The sequence below is a fragment of the Epinephelus lanceolatus genome, chromosome 3 (assembly GCF_041903045.1).
Source record: "Epinephelus lanceolatus isolate andai-2023 chromosome 3, ASM4190304v1, whole genome shotgun sequence".
Classification (NCBI taxonomy): domain Eukaryota; kingdom Metazoa; phylum Chordata; class Actinopteri; order Perciformes; family Serranidae; genus Epinephelus; species Epinephelus lanceolatus.
Genome location: NC_135736.1, coordinates 10812633 through 10827104, shown reverse-complemented (window position 1 = coordinate 10827104; position 14472 = coordinate 10812633). Strand labels below are relative to the sequence as shown.

At 40.0% G+C, this 14472-nt stretch overlaps 1 protein-coding gene across 7 annotated transcripts in view; it reads left to right on the top strand.

Annotated features, from left to right (window-relative positions):
- Window positions 1–14472, top strand: part of rbfox2 (RNA binding fox-1 homolog 2) — a 41110-nt gene that overhangs the window by 21287 nt on the left and 5351 nt on the right. For 3 of the 7 annotated variants that reach the window (XR_013489043.1, XM_033624234.2, XM_033624237.2), the window contains 8 exons: window positions 4424–4630; window positions 6476–6646; window positions 7193–7246; window positions 7374–7466; window positions 11376–11463; window positions 13250–13306; window positions 13426–13570; window positions 14161–14206. Coding sequence is in view for 5 of the 7 variants with exons in the window: in XM_033624234.2 (XP_033480125.1) it covers window positions 4424–4630; window positions 6476–6646; window positions 7193–7246; window positions 7374–7466; window positions 11376–11463; window positions 13250–13306; window positions 13426–13570; window positions 14161–14206 (861 nt within the window). In the remaining 2 variants the exon portion in view is untranslated. The remainder of the gene's footprint in view (window positions 1–4423; window positions 4631–6475; window positions 6647–7192; window positions 7247–7373; window positions 7467–11375; window positions 11464–13249; window positions 13307–13425; window positions 13571–14160; window positions 14207–14472) is intronic. The other 4 variants (XM_033624235.2, XM_078164880.1, XR_013489049.1 and 1 more) reach the window with 2 other exon arrangements.

The window sequence follows — 14472 nt, the reverse complement described above, 5'->3', positions numbered from 1 at the left end:
ACCAAGAAAAGTAGTTTCTTACAGCACAAGGAAATTTCTTTTAATTGATTACACAAGTGGAGGTTGGAGCTGTTTGCAGTGTCGCACTGCAGCTGCATCCTTCCGTAGTAAAACAAAACACAAACAAGAATATGTTAAAAGATTGTTCATGTATGTAAAAGTGTGTTATTAGTTTCATGTGCCAGTTGTATTTATTAATATTATTAAGGTCTTATACTTAATATCTTATATTAACTTTATCATCACAGAGGAAATATAATTTGTAGTAATGGCTTTATAAAAGAAACCAGGATTGGTGCATAAATCAAGGTGTTTAATGAAATGGTTAAACACACGTGACTAGGCCTGTCACAATAACTATCGATTTATCGTGCGATATATGGTCATGACCTCGATCATTTTGCTAACCCTGATGTTGCCTGTTGTGTTTACATACAGAAGAATATCAACAATATTTTAGCCGACATGATGTCAGAATGAGCAGCAGGGTTTTCCTGACCATTGTAACTGGGGTTCAGCTGTTTTACTTGCGTTAGTCCAAAGACATGTAAAACAATGCACAGCGTAGCTTACGGATAGCCTGCAGCTGCACTTTTGGAGTGGAACAGTCTCAGCCCTAAAAGCCATTAGCTTGCCAACCCCTGGTTATGAGCCAAAATGTCTGTCATTTGTAGTTTTTCTTCTCCAATAACTTAATCCTTCGCTGCGTAAATTCACCAGCAAACCGCCTGGCTCCAAGGCCGCCCAGCCCTGGTAGGCGACTGCAGCACACCAGTTGAATTATGGAGGCAACTATGGTTTCACCGCAGCTTTGCTAAGCTTGTCTAAGGGGCATCACTTGGTTTTGTTTTTGTTGGCCATATGTTGTATAAAATCTCAAGCCGAGTAATTTTGGGCCACTCCTATAGGGGTACTATAGTTTTATATACACTTTCTCTTGTATATATTAACAGGTGTTTATTACTCTTCAAAAGATGTTCAAATATATAAAAAAAAATATATTTTTAAAATTCCAATGTCTGAATATATCATCCAACAAAAGCAGTTACCACATGACACCAGTATTTCCTTTACCATGTGGATGCCTTCAGTTCTGTTGATTATGTGGAGTCGTTGAGTTTTGCCTAGCAAGAGGCGACATTTTCTTGAAACTTGACAATAACATCTAATAACAAAAGAGTTGTTAAAGCAACTGTGAAAAATAGATTTCAAACAGTTTATTGTTATTTTACTTAATTAGACTTGGTTTTCAAGTCAGTAAATTATTTTATTATTTTAGTCAGTTATTTACAAGATTGATTCTGGAAGAAAAAGGTGTTTGGAAGAAAAAGGTGAGATTCAGGATAAATAGATGCACCCTCAAGCAAAGAAATAATGGATTTGGTGTCTATCGTGCTTGTCCCAGTGACAAGGTGTTAAAATATGTATGACTTACCTCGCTACCTGTAAAAAGCTTAATAATGTAGTGATTAGTTACTTTGAATCTTGTGAATATCCAATATAATACAGAAAGTCCGGTTGTGTTTACTTGTGTGTGCCTGTGTTATTTACCAGACAAAGTTTCCCTCTCACTGTTGACCCGGTGAAGCTCCGCTGTAGCTGCTCTCAAGTCACAATATCGATGTGATCCGTGTCGACCGCGTGCATCCCCCGGTTTGTCACTGAGTCGAGGGGCCCGGCTACCGTGTCACAGGTGTGACGCAGAGAAAGGTCAAAAAGCTGTGAGACAGATGGCATGCGCACGCTCACACACACACACACACACACACACACACACACACACACACTCCCACACACTTATAACACTCCCAAAGGGACAGAGATCTATTGTGCAACTCAGATGGGCATCGCTGCATTCTGTCACACACACACACAAACACACACACACACACACACACACACAGTCAGTGTAGCCAAGCAGATGTCTAGTAAGCATGTAGTCTCTTTAGTGGTGAAATCCATTTTGGTGGTGGAAGAAAAATACACCAAATATGACTTTTACTAATGAATTATTATTATTATCATTATTATTATTATTATTATTATTATTATTATTATTACAACTGCCTGTTTCTAGCGCTACTGTTCAGCTGTTGCTACCACTGCAAATAATAATAACAATAATAATGAAAATGATAATGATGATTAGATGTAGGAGGCGAACAGGAAGACGAACAAGAACAAGGAGATTAAAAAGATAGAAAAAGAATAAGAAGAGGCTGCCAGATGCAGCAGCCATTGTTCAGCCATATCTTTGTTTATTTTTTAATATATTTTACTTGTTAATGCAATTTCCCTCGATTTGCATCTTAAACTTGTTTCACAACAGTTGTCTTTTATGATTTGACTTTGTTTTTTGGGTGTCTTTTGATCCTTTTTGCTTTTTTTTAACTTTCTGTCAAGATTTTATCAGCTATTTATTCTGTTTTCTAATTCTTGGTTCTTTTTTCTATTTTATCTTAATGACAGGCAGTGACTACCTTCCATCTTGATAAAGGTTATTGAACTATTTAAAGATACAATATGCAGTGCTTCCCCTTTAAAATGTCTAAAAACAACTAGATTATATTATTATAGTCTAGTTATATTATTATATGTTTTGTTGAATTGTGAACTTAGATTATCCCAAACATTTCAAACAATGTTCAAAATCAGAGAAATCCTTCATTTTAATCAAGGGTATGATCTGTGTCATTTGGTCAAGTTGTCAAGGATTGACTTTTATCCAGTTTTAAGCCACATTTTTTAATGTACATTTTCGGTTGTTTTTTACTATATATTTTAAATAACATATTCTGAAAATAACATATTCTGCCTTGAAACACCAGGGTCAGCGATGGAATTAAGTCCAGGATTTAATCACTTTATCCCTGTCAAATGCTGCGTTTAAAGGGGGTCAAGTACAGCATGTTTACAAGAAGAGTCCATATGAACAGCCCCTTGTTGTAGTATTCTTGACCTTGTTGGAGAGCTCCGAGCTCCAGACTTTGTGTACATGACTTCCCGTGTCGTAAACACAAGCTCACAAGTTCCATTTGAGGCAGAAAAGTCAAATGTGTAGTATATATCTATCTATGCTAGCGTTATGCCATAAAATGGTTTTAACTCACATGCACTGTTTATATGACTGTTTCCAATTGTGTTAAATTATGTCTTTTGTTTTATCTTAAGCCTACAATATACAGATAATGTTTGTGGCTGCAACTACCAGTAGAAGCTTAAGCATTGTGCTTCCACCTGCAACGTGAATATAATTTTGCCAACACTTTTTTTGGTGATTATTTCACTTTTCATATAATGCTATCGAAATAGTAAAATTTCTAATTTATCCATACTTTACGATCAAGTTTGGTAATTAGCTTAGTTTGCTAGTTGAATTTAAAATTAGCGTGCTAACACACTAATGTAAGATGGTGAGCATGGTCAATATTAAACTTAACTAAACATCAGCTTGTTAGCATTGTCACTGTGAGCAGCCTCAGTAACTAGTGTAACTGTAGACTTAATCTTGTTATAAATATAATGTCAGTAAACCAAACTAACAGATTTTGTCAGCATGTTGCAGGCTTGAATTGATCGGCCATCCAGTGCAGTTATTAGCAAGTTATAAAAAGACCAGAAAGACAGCGATGGTTGGTTAATCTTTGGCAGCTATGGCTCAGAGCCAGGACCATGCTTCTTCTATCAGTCATCACCTTTTATCGTCCCATCCCCCCTTTTCTCTCCCGTCCCTGCTGTCTCCCTCCGCTCTCTAACTATTACCATTTAGGGTATCCATGCCCCACTGCCAACAGCTAGGAATGTGTCTGTGTGTGTGTGTGTGTGTGTGTGTGTGTGTGTGTCTGTGTGTGTATGTTGTGTTTGTATTCCATCATGTGTTTGTGGGTGCCTGTATTGTTCTCCTACGCTCTCGAACGTCGGTACCATTTTTTCTTTTCTGGGGGTAATAGTGTTCACAAAATACTTGGGCCGGCTTCCTTACTAACAGTTGGTCTTTGTGTGAGCATTTAGGTGTGTGGGTGTTTGCGTGTCAAAGGTGGTTTGTGTGCAGAGGCGTTTGTGAGTGTGTGTGCAGGCGTTAGACACTCACCATTGTACAACACCGAGCACGGAGGCATCTGACCCTCAATAATAGATGTGGCTGCAGTGAATATTTAATGGGTGGGGGGTGTGCATACATGCATTTACACGCACACACACACACACACACACACACACACACACACACACACACATACACACACATACGTGAGGAAATGGAAATATAATATCCACGCTTGTATGACTTTTACACCGAAGCTCTCGGGAAAGTGGTCTCTGTGTGGTCGGGTGATGCTCTCGGTAAAAGATACTGTGGAAGTTAGCCAACCATCTACTTTAGCTTTCACTCCTTGCTCATTCTCCTCTCTCTTCCTTCCAACAGGGCTCTCAGGATAGTGCTGGTGGTCAGGAGGGACTTGTACCTCCACCTTTCTCTGCATTCCCTCCACCTCCACCGCCGCCCCCCCAGAACGGCCTGGCCCTGGATTACGGGGGCAGCCTGTACGCAGCGGGGGCCGTTCAAGGCCCTGTGGAAGCCGGTGGAGCAGCGAACAGTGCCGCCAACGCTGCCAACAGCCTCAGTGTCCAAGTGAGTGCCAGCTTCTTCCTCTGTGTGCAGCCCACATCAGGGCTTTGCCTTGAGAGGGCGCCCAGAGTGAGGAAGAATGTTATAGATTTAAAAAATAGTAGAAAGTCACTGGGATGCAGAGACCTGACTTGAATGGTACCAGTTACAGATCCAATACCCTTTTCGCTTAAAAGTCTGTAAACCTCTGTTTGCAGTAGACCGATTAGGATCTTTCCTAATTTATGTGTGAGGTAACATGAAGCTGTAACTACACATTCATTCTTGAAGAGCAATTTCACACCCCATGATAGCTTCAACACAGCCTCCCTCGCAAATTCAAAACATGCATATGAACCCAAGACTGTTCAGAGTTGTTTGAACTGCTAGCTTAGCATTAGCCCAGAGAGGCTTCAGCAGATGGTTTGCAACCTTTCCAGTCACGGACCCTTAAATTGACACACATTAGGCTACAAACCACCATTAAATACGAATTTGCTTTAGGGACCTCCATCTGAAAAGATTTTGATTGTTGGATATGATTAAAAATATTTTGTCATAATTGCTGAAACTGTAACTACATCCACATTAGACAGATAATCTGTGAAGAAAATCCTATTCCTCTGCCTATTTTATTGCCTTGTAGTGCTGGCATTACCACTTGTGAGCGAAAACAACCAGTCACAACAGAGAAGTCTCTAACGCAGCTGTCAATCACTTCTCTTGAACTGCAGTCAAACTGTAAAACTAGGCAGCTGTTGATCAAATGTGAATCAAGATCGTCTGTTTCTCGCCTAAAATGTTTTCAGAAACTATATATCTGTATTTAGTGTACTGTTTAGATGTAAAATGAGAAAGTTTGTGACCTGGCTGCCTTATTGGAAACAGTTAAGCCAAAAATGAAGCACTGCCCACCGGCCAGAGCAAACGTTCTCTTTTTACAGCTTAACAGTACACTGTAGGCAATGTAGTAACAGAATCTTGATTATATTTGATCAGCGCTGTTTACGAGCAGAGATTGACATGATTGACAGCTGCGTCAGAGACTCCTCAGCTCTGATTGGTTGTTTTCCCTCAGCTGGGGTAGATTCTAGCAAATGCCATTAGGAGCACTACAAGTTGGAGGAGGAACACGTTTTTTGTCTCATGTCCTTCTTTCAGAATATAGGGACAGTTTCAGCAAATATGACAAACAGTTATTTTTATAGAAGTTACTATCTGTAGCTTTAAGACTAGAGCTCTGCTGTTATCAGCTAATGTTAATTGTGGGGGAAGTGAAACTTATTATCAGATTAGTCACTCTTAAGATTCTTTCTCACACAGCTTATTTCTATAGTGAATGAAATAGTGCAAATAAGGTCTTCCCCAGTTTTCTGTGGACCTCCTGGAACTCCCTCAAGGACCCCTGGGGATCCTGGGATACCTGGTCAAGAACCACTGTAATAGGGGGTGTGAATAAGTGTTAGTAAGAGTGTAAATTTGCCCCAAAAACTATTAAAAGAAATGTAATTCTGGCTAAAACTACTACAGTTTAATAATCCTGTAATAATTGCTTCTCATGAAGGCTATAATGTTGTGGTGCTGTGGAACTGTGTTTTGTCCAAGCATTTAAGGATAGGTTAAATAGCAGAAACACCTCTCTGTATAATACATTTCATGTAAGGAGCAATCTGAAGACATTACTTTGGGATCTGGGAAGTAGTGTGGGCATTATTCACTATTTTCTAACATTTTCTGGACAAAAAGATGAATTCATAAATCTGGAAAATAACTGACACATTAATGGATTAGAAATAATTGTATGTTGCGGGCCCACAGCTACTGTGTAAACAATAAAAGTCTCCTTTTTATCCTGTTTCTTTGTCCCAGCAGTCAGATGGGTCCTCCCAGATTGACGGTCAGTCAGTTGTTGGCTCGGGGGGAGTAGGTGGCGGCGGGACTGTTGGAGATGATTCAGACACCAAGGGGACCCCCAAACGCCTCCACGTGTCCAACATCCCTTTCCGCTTCCGAGACCCGGACCTACGGCAGATGTTTGGGGTATGTAGACTGCAACATTCCCCCTTTTTTCCACTATGCATCATCACATAACAGCAACCCAGAAAAGTAGCTTTGGATTAAAAAGGATGCAGTTAATAAAAATAATGACTCAAAGGACCGATCCAGTGACGTCAGCACTGTGTCCTCAATTTCTTTTTACTGTTTATTTCCTGTCCTCCAGTGGGATTTTAAATGAAAATAAGGCTCTGTCATATCTCTTTTCATCTAAAAGGAATCCGTTTTTGTCCTGTTAGACTAAAAAAAACAAAACCTTTGCTTGGACTGTCATCTTGTAGAAAGATTATTTAAAGCCAGGTATAAAAATCTGGCCATGTGCTCAGGCTTTTTTGTCAGAGGAATGTCTCTGAAATGTGGTGCAGAGAAAAGAGCAGAGGCGAGGAAGATATGGTGGAAGAAAAGACTGCCAGAGCTGGCTGGGTGCCAGCTCATCATGCCTGAACAGTGCTGACACCCTGTGGCAAGACGCAGCACAAGACTTGCATGCCTCTTCAGCCTCCTCATCTTTTTCTTCTTTCTGTTTTGCAGCAATTTGGCAAAATCCTCGACGTAGAGATCATTTTCAACGAGAGGGGATCCAAGGTAGGGAGTTGGAGCAACGTTTAAAATTTGTTAACAAATATGAACTCAGCAAAAGCTTCATTTTCAACCTTCTGTCGCTCTCCCCCTCCTTGTCTTTTTCCATTTTCTCCTTCACCTCTGCTTGCAGGGTTTCGGCTTTGTAACATTCGAGACGAGTGCAGATGCAGAGAGAGCCAGAGAGAAGCTTCACGGTACGCTGGTGGAAGGACGTAAAATCGAGGTAACTCACCACCCTCGCTCCCCTTTTTTTTTTGTTTTTGAAACGGCGACCATTTTCTCCTCCGTTTCCCCTCCATGTCCGAAAATGAGAATTTGTTCTGGTCGTTTTCTGCCCCAGAGAAGGTTTCCGGGTGGCTGTATGTGTTTGACTCTAACCCCTCTGGCTTCACTATAGCATGGTGCAGTGGTGCCACGCGCACAGACGTCTCTCTAGACGGCACTTCCTGTTGATGTTTATGCTGTCATTGTTGTTGTCGTTGATGTTGTGGGCTGTCCATTGCACCTTGATCTTAAAGCTGTGTGGTTTGCAAAGCATGCTGGGTGGAGTGGCTACACAACAGGCATGGCCGGTGAGACGTCGCTACACGGGGTCGCTGACGATGTCCGCTTCTGTCACAGCATGTAGGATCTTTTCTTTCTTTTGTTTTTTGTTTTTTTTAGTTTTCCTGCACCTTTTCCATCACCATCATCACTTCTTCCATGATCATGATGAGTGGCCATTTTTGGTTTATGGTTGTGTTAATGACCAGAAGGGCAGTTAATGGCCTCTCAGGAATTTTTCCTCTGAAAAAAAAGTGCTTGCTGGTGTCTGTAAGAGGCTACTGTATGTTGCATGGATGGATCATGAGGTCAGAGATCGTCACTGAGTTTTTCAGTTAATATTACATGGGTGACTCTGGGGAGCAGGTTTTTTCGTTTGATGTGTTAATGGACTGATGCATGATGGGGAGCATTTTCAGGGGGCAGTTTTTTCTGGAATGAGACTGCTGTGAGAAGCGTGGTGTCATTTCTGATGCTTCAGAAAAGCTGACTGTTTAATTTCAGACGTGCGAGATGGATGGTAAAAAAAAAAAAACATGTTTTATTTACACACACACTTGCATCCACCACTCCTGAAAAAGAACACCAGATCTCATGGAAGTGCATTTTGTTGTGACATCTTTTTTTTTTAATTTGTCAGCATGAGCTCGGATTTCAGTTGCAAATGGCCTTGGAGATCAGATACACCATGCTTTCGCCATTTGCTCTGGCTCTTGATTTCGAAATCACGCTTTCTTTTTTATTTGTACTTGCTACTAAAGCTCCTCTGCATGGTCTCGAATGTCTTGCACTCTTCTCTGTCTCTGTGTGTGGGTGTGCAGGATTAAAAATACGGAGGGCGGAGAGAGAATGAACATGTGAAGAGAATGCAATAGATAGCTGTCGTTCCCTCTCCTTTCTTTTTCCTTTTTCCTTTTTTTATTTTGATTGGTTCTCCTCCATCTCTCTCCACTCTTTTTCACCAGGCCAGTCTGTCTGTCTGTCTCTCCCAGTTTGTGTGTCCCCATATGCACCTGCATTTCTGCTGTCCACCCCTCCCCCCATATCTCTGTCCATTCCCCTGTCCTGTGATGTAGTCAGGTAGCATAGACATTGGAGAACGAGATTAAGTTTGATTTTGAGTGATTATTTTCTCAGTTATCTGAATATAATCTGGGCAGTAATAACAGGTAGATACCCCCCCCCCCCCCCCCTCACTAAGGTAGATAAAATTATTTTTCTGTTTCCATTTGTTTGCTCCTTTTATCATCTTTTATGATCTGTGTCTATAGTGGGTTTAAACCAGTTAGAGGCTAGATCGTTGTCAAACGGCTGATACTTGTAGGTGACTGTTGACACGTGACCTGTTACATCACTTCCTCTCTGCCACAGGGTGGGGGTTGCTTTTCATTACCTCGTTTTGTTTATGTTTTTTTTTCCTTTAATTTTGATTTTATTTGGATCATCATTTCTTTCTTACATATATTTTCTCTATTTCCCTGATGATTTTTGTATGTTGTTGTTGTTGTCAGTCTCCACGGTAACTGCTCGCGTGTCCTCACGCCGTTTCCCTGGCAACGGTAAGTTGTGTACACATGGCATCATCTTTGAATGACCCCTCCCCCCACCCCATCCGTCAAAAAATTGAAATAAAATGCACCCAACACCCAAATGAAGGGCTCCTCTACTGAAGGGAGCTTGATTGATTGATTGATTGATTGATTGATTGATTGTATTGACAGAACATGATTGGCTAATCCTGTGATTGATTGGGGAGGTGGTGAATGAAACGATTATGAGATTAGCCATTGATCGCATGGCATTATAAAGGCCACTTGTATAACTGAATGTACTGCATCTATCTGCAAGTGCAACAACTATGACTACCACTTCTTATACATTCATTCCAATCACCTCTCTAACTGCATTCAGCATTTAATTCCAGAGCTGTATCCTGCATGGTTTACTCTCTTTCTCGTCATCTGTATGACGCCATATAGTACTATGTCATCTCTCTGTGTCATGTGTCAGCCAATAGCTGCATTTTTGCACCTTAGTGGGACAGCATGCTGAAGCATGAGTGCTATGTTAGCTTTACCGGAGAGAGGATAATAGTTGTCTGTATATCATGGTGTATTGTAGTACTTGATGATCCCTTTCTGTACCACTTTGTAGACTGCAGACAGTTGTAGAGGTATGGCTGTTTAGATTTAACATTTAAATTACAGATGTGGATGAATAGTGTGCGCCCAAAAGAGGATGCAAGCTTACTTCAAAGCAAATCTACTCCTTATATGTAATGTGTAAACCTTTAGCAGCCTTTCTAAGAAAGAAAAAAAGCTGCCTTGAATTAATACGCAGACCCCAGCAAAGCAAACTTAAAAATTTCTGCCACTGATTGAGTAACGGCAGCTTCTCTTCGTTCTGATTTCTGTAAAGAGGTGTCCTTGTTTTACTTTTTGATCAGTTTGGTTCTGGATGGTGTGTGTTGGTGGTTGTGTGCTTCGAGGTCTCTCTGGTGTGCGACACTGATCTGGAATGCCTGGCAGTGTTTCACAACCATGGTTTGATTTGATTTTTTTGAGGAATGATATTTGCATCCCCCATCCTCTCTGTCTTTATCTAGACTCCTCCGTCTCTCCGTATTCGTTCTTGCTCCATTCATCATTTTCTCCATTGTTGCTCCTGTACAGTTAGATCCAATGTAGGCAAAATGGTCGGATGTATTTTTTGTATGTGTGTGTCGCATCTTGTTGTTTCTGTTTGTTCATTAGAAGAATTGCACATTTGGATGGATTGTTCACTCTCTCTCTCTCTTCTCCACATCATGTATGTGTTTTTCCGTGTCTTTTCATGTGGACTGGCTCCTCCTCCTGCATCCCTCTATATTTCTGTCTTATCTCTCTCCCTCCCCTCCCTCTTTTTCTGTATGATGTGTATTGGACTGGGAGGGCTGCCAGCCTTTTTTGATTGGTCTCTTGCTGCATCTGATGCTTGCTGATTGGCTAGTTTTGCTCACCTCTGGTGATGTGATGCGCTCTTGATTGGCTGTGTGTAATTTGTGTATGAACTCTTCGATTGATGTTTTTTGCATTGTGTTCAACTGATGAATCTGCCGCTTAATTCACCTTCTTTTTCCCTCTTCTTTTTTTGTTTTAAAGGTAGCAATATAATGGTCTTGGATTTCTTTTTGAATGCTTTTGTTCTGAAATATTTTGTTGTTTTTCTTTGTTCTGTGTGCCAATGGTTGCATTGTTTGTGTGCAAAACTGCCTGACTTACTCACCAGGATCCTTGTTTTCTATGTCTTTCTCCTTCAAAAGAAGCGCATGCATCAAATACCATCGCTGCTCATCAACAGAATTAACCTCTATCATAAGTAAAAGAAAACAGTTTAAGTATAACGACACCTCACACTTAAAGTTCAGTGTTAAACTCTGATCATCGTGCAGAGTATCTCCCTGATGTGTCACAGACTACATTCAGTTTAAGAACACAAGACACAAACTTCACATGTGATTTGATTCCGTATCATTCTGATAATTCCTCAGTGCTTGTTTGTCCCTTAAACTGGCTCGACCTAGCCGCTGACCACTTCTTCTGGTGTCCAGGTGAATAATGCCACAGCCAGAGTGATGACGAACAAGAAGATGACCACCCCTTATTCAAACGGAGAGGGCCTCGCGACGCTGCCATATGGTAAAACACTTCAAAATTAACAGCTGATTCTACCTTTTCTTTTGATACATAGTGACTAGACTGGGCAAAGTTGTTAAAACTGATATCACCATATAGATAATTACCATTGTAATGAATTATATCCCATAATAGTGCTGTCTACTGGTCACAATACTGGAATTTCTAACTTTGTTACAATACCTTAAAAATTATTGGTATGTAACACCATTTTCAATGCCATAGGGAAAAATTGACTCTGAGGGCTTGAAATTAATTATAATATTAATATGTCAAGGCTATAGCATGTCAACAGTGACATTTCTTTTCTTGGTTAGTAGCAGGCAACAGCAGAATGACTGCAGTAAACATTAACAGCTAGAGAGAGTGAGAAAGCGCAGATGGTACTGGTGTGTTAATACCTTGGAAAATTAGTGCTGAAACTGTTTCCAGTATTCAGAATCAATATATATATATTGATAAATCGATATTGTTGACAACACTATCCCACAAAAAAAAGCCTCGTACTTTTTTAAAAGTTGGACAGTAAAATTTTGTTTAACAGTAACATCAATTATATTAAATCATAATGATGTGACTCCACTAAAAATCTATATAAACGTTGCAGAACTGAGTGCTTCAGGCTCTTCTTTGTACCTGCTGCTATTAGATTGTGAAACAGCAGCTTGCACCACGGACTTTAACACCACACACACACACACACACACACACACACAGACCCATTCCTCCACAGTGTCTGGTTCACTCGAGATGCTCATGTCACCTCTCCATTGTCATTCTGCTGAGCTGATTATATACCTCGCCATAGTCAGGGTTAGGGTTCATATATTCTTGTTCTATATTATAGTAAACCAAGTGATTTACATATTATATTTGATACTGTATTCTATGTTCTATTGCTGTGCTGTACTACTTTTGATATGTCTTACATTAAGTTTTACTATGTACTTGTAATAGTGCTTTACCATCTTTGTATCATACACCTGGGCTGTTCTGAATATGGAAGATCCCAACATTTTCAGCAGCCTACTTAAAACTTTCTTAAAACAATTTAAATTTTAAACAAATGCAAATGAATGTAGTAAACAAAAAGGAGTGTTCATCATTTTTGAAATAAAAAAAAATATATATTTTTTTTAGTCGCACATCTGATCCAGGTACATCACTGTTATCTATCACAAGTGGTAATAACAGTAACCAATAACACACATACTATGTGTCATGGCCTTTACTATATCATAATGTCCCATATTATACTGTATTATATATTACATTAACATGCATTGTATAACAGTATAATGATTTGATTAGATTAGATTTATTTTAAATAATAAAAATCTAAATAAGAATAACAAGCAAAATGAACAGTAATCCCAAAGCAACCTGTACAGATTCTCATAAACAACATAAATGAACTTTATTGAATATGTATGTGTTAGAAAAGGAGTACATAGAAGTATACACATTTTATTTTTTAACTATTTTTTATAAATCCAGAAAAAACACTAAGTGCCATTTGCTTAATCATATAACATGTTAGTCTGCTCCCCACCATTTATCTCATCTCATCTCTTATTCTTCTTATTCTTATTCTTGTCTTGAGTGAAAGCTCTCTCAGATGTGACCCGTGCAGACAGACCGTCTGGAAGCTTTATGCATCCTCTGTTCACAATGAGCAATAAAACCAACAACAGACATCACTCTAAACAAATGCACAAATCATTAAATGTCTCTTTGCCTCAGTCAAATCTTGCTTTAAACGGACATTGTCATTCTTTGTCCGCTACAGCTGGATGGAAGTTGAGTCCCATGGTTGGAGCCATGTACAGCCCTGAACTCTACACAGGTACGACAGCACGCATTAGCTTCAGACTCAGCCAGACTGACGGAGACAAGATGCACAAATAAGATTGTAACCTTGAAGGTATTTAAGGAGCTGTTCTTTCTACCTTCTCTGTCTCTCAGTACCAGGGTTTCCATACCCAGCAGCAGCAGCAGCTGCCTCCACCGCTGCAACCTTTCGAGGCGCTCACCTCCGGGGTCGTGCCCGGCCCGTCTACAGCGCAGTCAGGGCAGCTGTGCCACAACCTGCAATCCCTACCTACCCAGGGTAAACACACAAACATAAACAGACATAAATAACTACAACTGTGATTGATAATAAAAACTAGAATTAATGTAATGTATATCTTCTTAAATGCATGTCTTCACTGAGTTAAAAATAATAATAATAATTGTGCATGTTGTGCGTTTGAATATATTTTTATGGAGATGTTGACATTGACAGTTTGCTGACTAAAATACCATTTCCTTGTACCTAAAAGGTGATAGTAAGATGATTTTGAGAAATTTGATTGAGAAATACTTTACATTAATTTGTCTCATCGGCTGCAGTAACAGTAGTATCGCCCTGAAGTTGGTGCATTTTTAAAACAAAGAGGTGGTATTTTGTCTTGCATGTTGCACGGTGTGTAATAATCTCACCCTTCTTTCTTTTCTCTCTTTCACAATCTGTTTGGCACCGTTCTCTCACCTCTCTCTCCCCCAATCGTCACTTTTTTTTTTGTTTCCCGCAATGCCCACATGGTGGCGCATCACACCATTACTTTCTGTTTGTTTGTTTTCGACTTTCCACCACCGCTCCTCTCTCCTCTTCCTTCCCTCCTTCCCTCCTTCCTTCCTTTCTCGTCTCTCTCTCAGTGTGATGGCCTATCAGGATGGCTTTTACGGTGCAGCTGATCTCTATGTAAGTATACCTCTCTCTCCTCTGCTGCCTCACTCCTCACCTACGTTTCTCCCCTCTTGCCTGTGGGATTTCAAGTGTGAAACGGCACGGACCAAACCCATAGAGACGTGTACTTTTGGGTGTTTTAAATTCATCACAGCTAGAGACATTTTCTGTTCCCCTGACTTAATCTTGAGTTGTCTCTTTTTTTTAAAATTACAGTTGAACTCATCACTTTTGTTTCTGTCCAACCTCATATATAATGTTCGTTTAATGATGCATACAAA